Source organism: Pteropus medius, unplaced genomic scaffold (assembly GCF_902729225.1).
Source record: "Pteropus medius unplaced genomic scaffold, Ma_sr-lr_union100, whole genome shotgun sequence".
NCBI lineage: Eukaryota > Metazoa > Chordata > Mammalia > Chiroptera > Pteropodidae > Pteropus > Pteropus medius.
This window is the reverse complement of record NW_024340849.1, coordinates 19968510-19984101: the sequence shown is the minus strand read 5'-3', so window position 1 is coordinate 19984101 and position 15592 is coordinate 19968510. Positions and strand designations below refer to the sequence as shown.

Here is a 15592-nt window from a genome sequence, read left to right as displayed (position 1 = left end):
GCCATCTAGGTTACCAGATGGTCTGTCGCAGTATTGCAGTGCTTGTGCTCAAGTAATGCATATTTTACTTAAGAGTGGCCCAGAGGTGCAAGGGTAGTGATATTGGCAATTCAAATAAGCCAATGAGAAGCCATAAAGTGCTTTCTTTAAAAAGGTGAGTCCAGAAAAATAAGATACTTTGAGAGACCACATTCACATGACTTTTATTACAGTATATTGTTCTAATTGTTCTATTGTTACTTATTGTTAATTTGTTACTGTGTGTGTCCAATTTATAAATTAAGCTTTATCATAGGTATGTATGTGTAGGAGAAAACATAATGCTATGGGTTCAATACTATCTGCAATTTCAGGCATCCACTGGGGATCTTGGACCATATCTCCTGCATATATGGGAGGACTAATATATATTCATCTTATTGCCACTGTCATGCTTCAGCTATATTATCGATTAGGCATTTGTGCACTGACTGGAATTCTTGTGGCCTTTTGAGTTCATCCATGTTGTATCATGGATCAGTACTTCATTTATTTATATGGTTGAACAATATTCCAGTGTATGGATATACCTAATTTAATTTATCCTTCATCATTAGATGGACAACTAGGTTGTTTCTACTTTGTTTCTACTATTATGTTTATGTGAAAATTGTGCACAAGTTTAGCATGGATGTGTACAAATTCAGTTTTCAATCTTCTTGGGTATATACCTAGCAGTAAAATTACTGGGTTATACTGTTATTCGATAATTTCTGAAGAACAGCAAATTTGCCCAAAACAACTGAACCATTTTACATTCCTGCCAGCAACATAGGAAGACTCCAACTCCTCCATACCCTCATCAACACTTGTTATTGTCCTTTTTGATTATAACCATTCCAGTCGGTGTAAAATGGCATGTCACTGTGATTTTCATTTGCATTGCTCTGATCACTAATCATGTTGAGTATGTTTTCATGACATTCATTTTTAAATTTTAGAAGCAGTTGTCCATCACAGGGCAAACAGGAACATGGTTTATTCAGGGATACAGTTCTTTGAGATACAGGTATGTAAGAAAGACATATCTGGAAAGCCAAATATAACTTGCAGTAAGACATTACGATATACAAGGTGTTATTTCCAATGATCTGTCTTTCTTGGTTATCTACCACTCCAAACAACTTTAGGTATGACTGGCTATAGTAGAAGCTTCTTTACCTGAGAGTCTAAATAATGGAAAGATTTAGTCAACAGAATTATTGTAAAGGCCAGCCCACCTCCAACTGCCAATGTTAATTCATTTAAAAATAATTTATGTAACTGAAGAATGATTTACAATAAACTGTAATTTGTCAGGTTGTGATATTAAGGTCCCCAATCCTTAAGATACTGACAGTTTAGGATATATCAAAACAGCCAGTAACAATGACATCAAAGCTATTTAACTGGCAGCCTATTAGTTCTGGTGGGCTATACATTTTATTATATGACAACTGTTTTTAAAGCTTTGATGTTTGTAATATTACATATTAACCCTTTTTCTCCATTGTGTTTGGAATTGATAAATATTAGAAATTGGTTGAATTAGGTCAGGTACAAGGTATTTTGTGTAAACAATCTACTGTAATTCAGAACTATGTTACAGGGGCACTAAAAAGCTGATTCCCATCCCTTATCTCCAAATTCCTCTGAAAATTTGTTACTGGGCTAATTTTGGCCTTTCATTAACAAAAATATAAGTATTTACGGGATAACAAAACTTTAAAAACCACAGAATTCTTAAAAAAGAAAAATCTCTGAGTGTTCTCAAATTTTCATTTACTCTAACAAGAGAAAATTCTAACAATTATTCTGCAAAGCAGCATGTGTTCATTTTTCATGGACAACAGGGCCCTTCTCTTTGATGGTCCAAATATAATTAAATCAAGATAGTCAATTCATTTTATGACATGTGTCCCAACTTCTCTAAGAGTTATGAATAACTCATGTGAGTCTCAAACCAGGCAAAAATGTTGATCTAATTACTAAGGAATTCTGAAAGACATTTTTACCTGTATCCATACTTTGGTTCAACTGTTGATCACTTGTTTCTCCATCTTCACTGATATATCCAGGAGGTGGAGTTTCTACAAAAGTTTAGAACGTATCACGTACAGTTGCAATTTAATCTCACCACCTTTTCTCCTAGCCACCAAAGATAACCAATGAATTGCTCTGAATAACAAATATAAATGTTATATAATACTATTATAAAAAGCAGTACTGGATACTAACGGCTTAAGATTTGGGTTCTGCTCCAAATCTTGTAGGTAAATCCTTAAAGCCTACTTGAAATACAATCAAGTTCTTTGGGCATATTTTCTTAGCTATTATTTACATATCTGGCTCATTTCCGTATGTATATTTTCTGGGGCAAGAGCCAAAAATTTAACTTCAAAGATGCCTCGGTTCTGAATCAGTATGCTTCAAAGACATTAGTACCGACAATGTTTGTTTTTTTCTTTTAAACTAATGGCCATCATGGATGGGTACTAGATGATTAAAGGACACCCCTACCAACTCCCATAAACACACGTGAGCGCAGACACACACACATGAGATTTCAGATTACATGTAGTATAGGCTTACATCTTCCACTAGGTTCTATAGGGCAAAATATGGTAACATAGCTGGAATTCTACATAAAAATCATATTTCTCCAAAGATTTCTAACCAGTAAATTTTGAGTGAAGCACAAAATTAAATTTTGTGCGGGCTACTGCACAAAACTGAGGCAAAATACTCCTTGAAAACAAATAATATTCTAGCATTTCATTTCTAACCTGTTTTATGAAGAAAACATTTATATTTAGGAGGTGTATGAACACCTGAGTAAGCTATAAAATAAAAACATTTATACGATTTTATCAATTATACCTGCAAAGATGAAAAATAAGTTTAAATGATTATTAACAGCTTAATATTTATACTGCTAGACAGTTTTAAGCAATTCAAATAATGCAGACACATACCTAAAAAGATTTTTGTAATTACCAAAAAGGGGAGAGAGAAGATGTGGGTTAAAGGTCTTCTTCATTAACCTTTCACAATCTCCCTTCAATAAACTAATTACGAATTTCAACTTCTTAAGTATCAAACTTTTCATTTAGGTATCAGTACCCCCAAAATTTAATACTGAAACTCTAAGAATAAAATACCTTCATATATTCAAAGAAGACAAAAATAAAAGCGATACATATCATTATGTACTATTTTAGAGGTTAAAGCTAAGAAAATTAAACAGAGACAAGCTTTGCCCGCTTAACCACCCATGTCTCAAAGGTTTAAGAAGGAAGAAATACTGAACTTTTAAATACTTTATCCTGTTTTATTTTTCTCCATTATTATTTGTCTATAAAATAACAAATGATAAAGCGATTAGCATTTGAGAAAATGTTAAAATTTCTTTTGATGTGGAATAAAAAGTGAACCCTTAGGTTTCGCTATGAGTTGGAACTGAGTAAACCCCATTGGTCAAGAAAAGCAAATAGGTGTGATCCACTTTTGATTTTCTACTTTCTAAAATACCCAAATCTAAATAAATAAAGAAGGAAAAACAAATCCAAACATCTCCACAAGTGAAAGCCACTAAACATTTTGATCAACTCCTTCCAAATAATTATTGGGCAGATAGTCAGTCTTATAAGACTGTCTGTCTGCTTATGCCTCAGTTTCCTAGTATTGTTGAATAATACTAATTCCCACTTCGAAGACTTAAAATGCCTCCCTCTCCTCACACCACACACACATAACTCTACTTCTGGCCAAATTGTGCTCCCTAGGAAATGTCCTGTTTTAGCCTTGTTTTTCCCCCTCATCCTGGCCCTCATACTCTATTCCCACTCCATGCACTTTCCTCCTAACTTCTCAAAAATTTTATGTTTCTTAGCAACCCAAAAAACAGTCTCAAATTTTCTTTTGGAATAAAATAGTAATCAAAGAAATGCACATTAAAACAATTAGAAGACACTTTCTAACTTTAAAATTAGCTATTTTTAAAAAGATCCTTATGTTTTAAAAATTGTATTTAACCAACAAGCATTATTTCCAAGACGAGACACATTAAAGAAATATTTCTGATGTACCTGAAACTCTAAGTTCCTTGCACATTTTCAGTGTAATAAAATAAAAATAAGAGTGGAATAGAGGATTATTACAAAAGGAAAAAAAGCCCTGACACTATAAAAAAATGGACACTAAAAAAATCCTCATCCTCGTATTACACGCTTAGTTTCTGCTAAGAAAAAAATAAGGGGGAGGTGGGGAGGACAGACAAAGTAAGAAAACACTACTTGTTCTCCTAAAAAAAAAAAAAAAAAAAAAAGTAAAAATTAAGAGTATACAGTACTGTATCGTGGAATATTACTGGATCACATAATACAATTATTAGAGTGGAATTTGAGAACCATGCAGTTGAATTCATTTACTTTTCAGCAGGAGTTACTGAGGCACAGACGAAAAAGAATTAAAGTGGAGGTTTTCTGATTTTCAGTACAACTTACATGTTGCTATGTCTGTGGAACTAAAATATTATATCTCCTATAGAAATGTTATGTTTCTCTTAAACATGATCTATTAAAATGATTGGTCAATTTTTAATGACATTTATTTCAGAAATGCTTTTTTCCTGTATCATTTACTTAGCTTACGTTCTGCAACTCTCTTAGCTTCAACGACTAAAACAAACTTACTAAGATCTTTTCTTTTCTGCTTCTCACAGTACTTTGATTAAAGCCACTGCAAAAGAAAATGAAATATAAAGTAAAACTTTTCTCCAGAAAAAAATATTTAAAGTAGTAGGTTTATTCATTTCACAAAATAATCAGCCAACAGATCAGATATTTATATTTAAAATCCAGGACCATTTTTTAAAAAGTCAAACCACAGTTTACTAATACTTCAATGTTTATGAAAAAAAAAATTATAACTATCTCAGTTTTTACGAGATTCATAAGGCAAAAATACCTGGGATGTAATTACTCTGTGGCTCAATTCCCGCTGGGAAATTAGTGTTTTCTGGAATGGAGTGGGTATAATCATCCAGAGGCGGTAGTTCTGTTAAGATCTCAGTGTGCCGTGGCACTAATACTGGAGGCAAAACTAAAAAAGTAAAAGAAATCCAAGTTAATGGCAAGGAGCAAGGCGTGGGGGCCAGGACCTGTATTAAACAACTTCACATACACACATACTAAAATGTAGCCTGGCTTAATTTTTTAAATGTAGGGCCTACCTATTCAGTTTTATCTAAGTTATCAAGAAACTGACAAATCTGATTTTGATTTTAACTTATTATGCAGTCCACAATCTAAACTGCCAAGTCCCAATTAATCTTGCACTCTTGGGCACAAGGTGATCCTGGTAATATTATATTACCATAAAAGTCCATATATCCCCATTGGAAAGGTTGCAGAAAGATCTGTAAAATTATATTTAGGGTATTTTCTAAAAATACAGCTGTAGTCTTAAAATGTTTCAAGTACATAGATAAGTAAACTAAAAGTCTTGCTATGAGTTTTACTAAACTGCTTAGATGGAAATGATGTCATGAAAGTACTTAAAAAAAACCATTCAGAGAGCAAAATGACTGAAAACAGTTAATGTAGCAGACAAAGAAGTATATCAGTTTTGTTCTAAGCAGACTGAATTTGTAGAATCAGAATTTCCTCTATGTGTACTTTGATGTAAAATAGTACGCTATTCCAAGAAACTATCTTTCCATTTTTTCCATAAAATTTTTTTTAAAAAGTATTTTTAATTACTTTAAAAAGTAATAGTCTGAATTTAAAGTAATTTATTAGAATTTTACATCAAAATTTCCCTAGGTAAATTAGGTATATGAGTATCTAACACACTTAAGTTCAAGCACTTAATTTAAATAAGGAAAAAAATCTAACTTTCCTACCTGGTGTCTCAACTCTCTGGTAGTGGTAAGGGTTTACACATACTTCATCCTTTTTAAGATTAAAAGCATATTCGCAGTTTTCAATTGCTTTGAGTTCATGATGACTGTGAAGATCAGGCCAGCGCCATAATCGGCAATATATAACATGTGGTAGTCCTTTTCGATGAGATACCTGAAGTCGACCATCAAGAGACCTATTGGGAAGCAAGGGGAAAAGAAAGGTGGAAGCTTTAAAAAACAGGAATAGTCAATTGGACTAAATAAGTAAAACAAAAGCTTAAAAGAAAGGAATGACAGACAGTTTTAGTGAGTACGAGGAAGAAAAATGTACCATTTAATGGATCTGATAGAAAAGTAAACAGTAGCTCTAGCAGATGTTTCTTAAAAACATGCTACATAAATGACTCATATGTCAGTGACTGGTTAACCATTTGTGAAAAAATTGATTTTTAAAGAGTATCATATAGTTATATTTGAAAAACTTGTCAACTTTTATCTTTAGTAAATCAAACTCTTATTTAAGGGTGCTTTTAAGGACATTAATTCTGTAGGTGACTGAATTATCAAAAAAAGGAACTAGTGTGAAGAATGGTAAATACTAACAATGATGTAAACGTAACTTACTCAAGCTAATGTAACTTACTACCCAGTTGTGACTGTGTTGAGTACTGAGGTATTATTTCTATAGCTCACACATAAATGCAGATGGTGATGAATATGATGAGATGAAATGGACGAATACCAATATGTTCAAAGAGAATGAACTGATTAAAAAAAGATAACGTAAAAAATGAGTTAGCCTAGCGTTGTGTTCAGTAATTAACTATGTATTTATTAGTATAAAGGAGATGAGGTTTAGATGATAGCAAGAAATTTAGCAAAAACTGGTTATGTATCTATTTAAAAATTAGGCCAACAACAGATTATAATCTAATCTCAAACTAAAATGTGAATATAGTTATCAAAGTTCCTATTCTTTAGGGGATGCAATTATTTAAAGAAAATTAGAATTTCATTGATCAAAACTTCAGCTGAAACATTTAATATACTTTTAATACTGGCAAGCAGGTATTTTAAATGCCATGCCTTATTTTACATTAAGGAAACATCCTAGGCAAAATTATACTAAGCAACCCACTACTGGTCTTCCAAAACACCCCCCTCCCACAAGATCTCTAAGATTCGACAGAGGGCAGAATATTCACCTGGTTTGTTCAGAGAAGCTGTAAAGGCCTGTTGTATCCCACTGATCTATCGTATTTGGTGTACTCAGTCCCCAAATTTCAGAGCAAGTGCTGTGCATAAATTGAAAAACAAAAAATTGATGTGAACATGGAAGCGTGGTTATTCAAAATACCATGATGTAAAACATGGAAAATGTACAGAATACTTCCTTCACCCAGAAAATATACACTGCTTCACTTTTTCACAGGCATTTAGTGCTGGTTTCTATATTTTCTATATGAAGGAAGCCAATAAAATGGAACATGTGACTCCAGATAAGTTATGATTATGTTTTTAAAATGTGAACACCAATGCTAGCTTAATGAAATCATACCTATAATGCCCCTTCCAGTTTCCTCTACTCACAACAAAAGATCTAATACCTATGCCATTAGCCTTACTAACAGTGCTTCATTTTACAATCCAGTTTTAAAAAAACTTACTATACACAAATGTCAACTGGTATTTTTAATATAGGAAAAGTTCCAATTAAAATAGATATATATCCACAGTTAAGATTTTTCGAGTTATTTGTGTGAGATACTTACATATTCAGTTTTATAGAAAATTATTATTGTTCTCTTACTACTAGGACAAGGAAGTAGGTTTTGAAGTCACTCTAAAGTATCACACCACCTTAAAAGTCTTAAGAAATTTCTGAGGACTAAAAATATGTGAAAACACCAAATTCTTAAAAGATAGTAAGAATATGAAAAATTCATATGGTGAATTTTGTGGTAATAATTCTCCCTGTTTCCCTTGCCACTATTTTATTTCACAGTCACTTCTCATCTATGGGAGAAGGGAAGGAAGGACATTTAACACTTAAAAGGCAGTCTGGAATGAAACTTTGACTGCTAAGGTGTCTCAGGTCATAAGTTGTATTTTTAAAATGAGAGTTCAGAAGGTAATCACTGAAACTCAATTCCGTTTCTTACATATCACAAAATCATCAAAATTTCAATAAGGAAGAAACATTTTGAAACAACCTCTGAAAATAAAATCGAACAACTGATTAAATTGCAGATGTACATAGTGCTAACAAAGGAGGTAACTCCACATTTCAAACAGCAATGGTGAAAAGTGCCATCTTCCTTTGGCTGGGTAGGTAGCACACACTCATCACATGGGGTGCTGGGTTTCGGTGCTACTGGGCCTCTTGCACAGCCACTGGGCAGCAGAAACACCTCATGACAAGCTTTGGGGTCTACAGTAACTGCAATCCTGGACAGTTAAAAAAAATCAATTTTCAGATATTTTCCAGCACCTTGAGATATATTACAAAATGTCTTGCTTTTTAGGCTGCAGATGTCTCTTTCATTTCCCAAACTATAAAAGAAAGAAAAAGCCAAGACACTGGAGGATAACTCAGGCCTTTTCTCCCCCCACCCCCAAAGGTGAACTAAAAAACCATGGCATAAATGGTTCTTTTATTTAAGATATTTATCAAATAGCTACTGGAAACATATAGCACCACATAGTTTAAATCATGATTAAAAACAACTAAATTTTAGGGTCTTATGAATTTGAATTTAAACTTCAGAAGAAATACTATACAGCTAATTCTTCTTTCTTTGAAAATAATTCAAGGAAAATGATTAACAAAAGAGTGAATCAAGAGGCTATTCAGCTCTTATGAGACTAGAATGAACAGTAACTCTGGGACTGATACAAGAACCAGAATCTTAAAAAGCACAAGAGCTTAAGTTGTGCTTTATTCAAGCCTTGAAATAAATCAGAGAATAATAAACAGGAGTTGTTAAAAACATACAATCAATCTAGAGGCAGAAAGACCTAGGTCCCAAATCTAACTAGCCACTTTCCAATTGCCATCCATCATAGGGTATAGGTAAGCCTCAGTTCTATCAGTTATTGTATCTCTCTCACAAATTAGAAGGTTTATTTAAAAATAATAATTTGCTTATAGCTAGTAAAATTTTTGCTTGGTTACATAAGAAAAAATATTTTTAAAAAGAATAAATTTATAATAAAATAAACAAAACACCAAAATAAATGTAATAATAAATATGTCAAAACTACACGAAGAAACATTTGAATTATTACTAAAGAACACAAAAGTAAACCGAGCAAAAGAGAAATACATCTTCCTAGAAAAACACCATACTGATATTAATTCTCCCCAATTTTTTATATATGCAACCTTGATAACGATTTTTTTTAAAATGTTAAGATCCAGATAACAGTATTCCAAATACAGCATACCAAAATAAACAAGAATAACTAGGAAAACTCTGACAAAGAGTAGGGACTGGCCTTAGCCAAATTCTGAAACAAGTTATAAATCCTCCAAAATGGAAACATGCAATTAGCAAAAGAATACAGAAACATAACAATATTTGAAAATATAATAAAATCAACTACTTAACAGTGAAGAGAGACCAAAAACAGATAAAAATGGGAGTTAATCTTTGTAAGAGAACAACTGCATTGGAGGAGAGCGTTTCTGTGGCTTTGTACCCAGGCGCACACCACAGTCTAAGAAAGGCAGAATAACTAGACTACAAGCAGAAAACTGCAGTTTCACTGACCTGCAGAATCAAAGCCTGGATTTGGGGCTGCCCAAGAGACTGGAAAAAGAAGGGGGAAATTCTGTAAAGAAGGAAGCAACACAGGGGGAAAACATCAAAATATAAGTGTGAACTCTGCCCAAATCCTTGACTAATCCCTAAACTACCCAGGTGGGAGAAATTGGGGACCTGCTGAAAACCAGCTCCTGGTGGTCCAAAGGAACTGAGCTGAGATTTCAGTTGTTGCTGACACAGACGCAAACAGTTTGGACTTTGAGGCCACCCAGAACTATCTGCTCGTACAAAAATCAATATCCTTCAGAGGAAGGTAACAGAATTTAGAGTCTTTATAATGTTTTGCCTCAAATACCCAGCATAAAACTACAAATTACTAAACATGTGAATAGGAATATGTGAGCCCTTAGTTCAAAAGAGAAAACAGCCAGTAGAAACAGACCACTAAGATGAACTAACAGACAAGGTTTTTAAAGTAAATATTATGAGTATGTTCATGGACTTAATGAACAGATGGAAGTCTCAGCTGAGTAACAGAAACTATAAAAATGAATCAAAGGAAATTCCAGAACTGAAAATTACAAAATCAGAAATAAAGAATTAACTTGATGGCTGAAGAAGACAGAAGAGTCAGTGAATTTAAAGATGGGTCAATAGAAATCATCTTAATCAGAAGAACCAAAATAAAAAAGACTGTCTAACTGAATGAAGTCTCAGGAACATGTAAAGTCCCAGAAAGAGGTGAAGCAAGAACAGACCAGAAAAAAATATTTGAAATAATGGCTTAAATACTTTCAACTTTATGAAAAACTAAACTCATACTTCCATGAAACCCAATATCAAGCAGATGAAATACAAAGAGAATCACACTTGGGCATGTCATTATCAAAATGCTAAAAACAAAAGATAAAAAGAAAATCTTTAAAGTAGTGAGCACTACAAAAATTCTTGGCACAAAGAACTCCATCCAAACCCCTGCACTAAGAGACTCGACCAAACTCTAGCAGGGCTTCCAGGAGCCTAAGGGAGTCCCTGGTATGACCCAGATACTTCTGAGTTCCTGTCTAGAAAAGCTCAAGGCTGCCAAAAGAATTTATCATTTGTCCAAGCTAACACCTATCCATAGGCCCCTGACTTCCTTTTCCAGAGCATTTATTTAGAAAACTTAAAATTGTAAATCCTTCCTCTCTCTGAGATGTATGTGTGTCTCCTACGACTCAGGAGTGTCTTTTTCAAGGACCAAAAACCAGTCCTTTGAAATGTAATCAGGAAGGATAGGGCTTCCTTCTCCCAGCATAACTTCAATAAATGGCATTTAGCAGACACAGATGGTCTAATCACACTGATACCAACATACTCGATCATCCCCTTCTTGGGCAGTTTTTCACTTCCTTGACTCTGTTCAAGCATCCATTCATCCTCCCTTACCTACGCCCACCTCGTCCTCCTAGTCACCTCAATGCCAACTGGAACAGAGCTCAGTTCTTTCCCCTACTGCAATGGTTACTGAATAAAATCTGTTTTTAACACCTTTAACCAATGTCCAGCTGTGTTTAACTTTGATACCAGCTAGAGCATAACCATCCATATATGTAGAGGCATAAACACATGAATAACAATTTCTCATCAGAAACAGTGGAAGCCAGAAAACAACGGAACATATTTAAAGAGCTGAGAGAAAAAAAAAAACCCACCTCAATCTAAAATCTGTAACTAACAAAAATGCCCTTCACAAAAGAAGTTAAAACAAAAACACATGTTCAGATAAAAACTGAGATTTCATTTCTAGCAGATTTTGCACAAAGACATGCTAAAGGAAATTTCTTCATAATAAAGAGAAATGACAACAGATGGGAACTAAATCAGAGAGAAAAAAATAAGAGAACTAGAAAGTAGAAGCGTGTAGGTAAATGTAAAAGATATTCTTCCTGCTCTTAATTTCTACAAAAGGGGGATGACCAATTATGGTAAAAATTATAAGTCTAAAAGTACGTAGATGTAATTTCTATGTCAGCAGAAGCAGCTGAGTGTATTAAAAACAACTACACTGTTGCAAAGCTAAGGATGCATAGTCATTAGGAAAGCCACCCCCAACTCCCAAAAGGCAAAGGATACAGCTAAAATGCATTTGTAAAATTAAAATGACCTACTAAAAAAATATTAACCCCAAGGAAGAAAAAAAACGAAACAAAAAAACAGATGACAATAAAAAACAGAGTAAAAGTGTAAAGAGTAAAATCCAACCATATCAAGAATAATGTTATACATAAATACACTACATATTCCAATAAGAGGCAGAAACTTGTCAGAATGAATACAAGACACAAAATGTCTACAAAAAAAGATGTACTTTAAATAAACTGACATATCAAAGGAAGAAATGAACAAATCAGCAATCTCAGTTAACTCCTTGGATATACTACCAAAAAAAATAATAATCTCTACGTCATAGAAGAGCTGCACAATACTATCAAACACCTCAATATATCTGACATTTATAGAATCCTCTTCAATTGTACATGGAAACAGTAAAAGAGAGAAACAGAGAGAGACAGACAGACAGACAGCCAGCCACACACACACACACACAGAAAGAAAGAGAGAGAGAAAGATACTACATTCTGGAGCCATAAAAAAATCAATTAATTTTAAAACTCTGAAATCTTATAGATTATGTTCTTTGGCCATAAGAGAATTAACTTAGAAACCAATGACTAAAAGATACTTAGAAAAGTTCTAAATATTTGGATGTAAAGCGCCTCTCTGGCAAAGTAGTGCTAAAAGGGAAATTTATTGCTTACACGTTTATGTTAGAACACAGACATGTTTTAAAATTAATGATTCAATTTTAATTACAATGATATAATTATAATTACCACTGTACTAGAGGTCTTGATGCAATATGGCAAGAAAAAGTAAAGACAAAAATATTGGAAAAGGAAGAAATAAAACTGCTTTTTTAAGCCAAACTCAAAGAAATAGAGTAAAATGGTAGTTGCCAGGGGCTGGGTTGTGGGGGAAATAAGGATATGTTGGTCAAAGGATATAAACTCCCTGTATAAGATGATTAAGTTCTGAGGATTAATGTATAGCATGGTGACTATAACAATACGGTATTATATATATGAAAGCTGTTAAGACAGTAGATCTTAAAAGTTATCAACACACACACAAAAGTAATAATGTAAGGAGATGGAGGTGTTACCTTTATAGTGGTAGTTATTTTGCAATATATATGTGTATCAAATCATGTTGTAGACCTTCAACTTACATATATTATATGTCAATCTCAATAAAGCCGGAACAAAAAGTCCACTTTTTTTTGGATGATGACATAATTGCTTACATAGAAAACCTCTGAAGCAACTTCCAGAATAGTGAATTTAGCACTGTTGTAGGATATAAGGGCAACTTATAAAAATTTATATTTCTATTATAATAGCAGTAAACAATTTGAAAATTAAAAATTTAAATTCCATTTACAAGTGTCAAAAAACGAAATACTTTGATTAAAGGTTTATTGCAAGATGTATAAGACCTGTACACTAAAAACTAAAAACCTTGCTGAAAGATATTAAATAAACCTAAGTAGATAAAGAAATACACTATTATATAGTAGCTGAAGGAAACTGGACTTTGGGTGGTAATCATACAATACAATATATAGATGTCAAATTATAATGTAACTTAATTTAAAAAAATCCACTATATTCAAAGATTAAATTACTCAATATTATATCTATTTTCCCCAATTCCCTAATAAAATTTGGTCTATTTTTTTTCAAATCCATTGCAATCATGATTTCAGCAAGATATTTTTTAGCAATTGACAAGTTTATCTAAAATGTAAACGAAAATGCAAAGATCTTGAATAGCAAAAATGATCTTGAAAAGAATTACTAATACACATGACATGAATGAATCTGAGAAATATTTAGTTGGCTGAGAGAAGCTGAACATACTGAATGATTCCATTCACATAAAGTTCTAGAAGAGGCAAAAAAAAAACTGAAAATGAAAAAACTCAAACAGTGGCTGCCTCTGGAGGAACCACTGCGACAGAGTATAAAAGAACTATCTGGGTACTTGAAATGTTCTATATTTTGATACAGTGTATATGCATTTGTTAAATCTAATCCTACTGAGCACATACATGATTGTCTATTTCACCATCTGAAAATTTTACAAAATTAATAAATACATAAATAAAACAAGAAAAACACAAAAGAACTCAGACAATGAAATAAAAATCAGAATGGGGAAGTAGCAACAAAATATTCATATGGTAATTTAGTATACGATAGAGCTCCCTATAAACTGATATGGAAAGACTTCTAAAATATATTAAGTGAAAAAAGCAATTATAGTATGTTACTCTGTGTAAAAAACAGACAAATAAAACTATAAGTACTTGTATATGCATGCAGGAAAAGACACAGACACACACACATAGACACCATGCACAGTAGTTACCTGAGGTAGGGAGAGAGAAAGGACTTATCAGTGTTTGTCCTGTTTGTATGTATGCATGCATGCACGTGCATACAAAAATATATAGATATAACAGATTTTTAAACCATATGAATGTTTGCCTTTTATCAAAATTAAATGAAACAAACAAACAAAAAACATCGCCACAGAATTAAATGCAAGTCTGGTCAACTGCTTCTAATCTTAGAGAACTAAGCATAAGTATAAATTGTTATTTCCTATGCTTCATCATTTCAGTTCACTTTGGGCATTACTATAGGAGACAATAAAACGCCAGCCTAAACCTTGTTCATTATCTGCTGGCGCAATATCCTCTCTACCTAACAGGGGCCTTTGGTACCCATTTTTTTCCACATGCATTTATTTCAAAAGCCCCTTCCCAGGCATCTTTGGACTTAATTACTAATTCTTTAGGTAGGCTCAGAAAACCAGGTCAATTTTTAAGGCCTAGTAGTCTTAGGGATTTAAATCAGGCAGTTTTAATCACCTTTTCCCTCCTTCCTTAAAAATTGATTCTAACTACATTTCATTTCTCCTCTAAGACTTTGAACTCCTAAAGGAAGGTCTTTGTATACCTACCACCTAGCAAACAAGGTATCTGATGACTAAATTAGTATTTTTATAGCATAAAAACTGGATAACAATGTTGCTAGTCACACTAAATCATATTTTAAATAACAGTGGGGAAAAATGACACTCTCAGGTTTTCAGTCTGTTAATAAGAAGTGGCAAATTATAATTGCAAGTATGCACAATTCCAAGAAAATATTAAAAGAAATGAATGCAGGAAAAATGTTAGAGAATTAGCACTGATTATAACAACTGATTGAAAGACTGACTTAGCATGTAAATAACATCACACCAAAAAGGTCAATTGATATGGGGGTGTGTTATACATGTTTCATAGTAGTTTTAGAGAAAAAAAGTAGGAGAATCTAACAACACAAGACACAGACTTCAAAAGAACTTCAGTCATGGGTAGCATTCAACACCACAATCACAACAGAAACAGAAAATCAGTATTAACACTAACAGCATCATTCATTAAACTGACGTTATAATCTCCTTGGTTATGGAGTTCAATATAAATTAGTCTTCTGATAAATGTAAGTTGACACTAAATTATGTTTCTACACATTTAAACAGTATAAAGAGAAGTCCACAAGAAAGTCTACATTACTCAAATCTGAAAAGCATGAACAACAATCTATTTGTAAGTAAGAACAGAAAAGGATAGGTCTGAAAATAAACTAATAAAAATACTTGCTAGGTATAATCTATCATATAGTCTCCCCAAAAAGCATCATCATCATCATCATCATTATTATTAGTATTAAACTATCGCCAACACATTAGTTCAACATTTCTTAAATTTATTTGACCATCTGATTTCAGGACATTCTAAAAATTT

The 15592-nt window shown here is 32.9% G+C and overlaps 1 protein-coding gene across 5 annotated transcripts in view; it reads right to left on the bottom strand.

Moving 5' to 3' along the window:
- The window catches only part of SMAD2 (SMAD family member 2), a 74519-nt gene that overhangs the window by 17659 nt on the left and 41268 nt on the right, over positions 1-15592 (bottom strand). For all 5 annotated transcript variants that reach the window (XM_039842146.1, XM_039842129.1, XM_039842152.1 and 2 more), the window contains 4 exons: positions 7129-7218; positions 5924-6117; positions 4987-5121; positions 2034-2108 (listed from right to left, as the gene is read on the bottom strand). In XM_039842146.1, coding sequence (XP_039698080.1) covers positions 2034-2108; positions 4987-5121; positions 5924-6117; positions 7129-7218 — 494 coding nt within the window. The remainder of the gene's footprint in view (positions 1-2033; positions 2109-4986; positions 5122-5923; positions 6118-7128; positions 7219-15592) is intronic.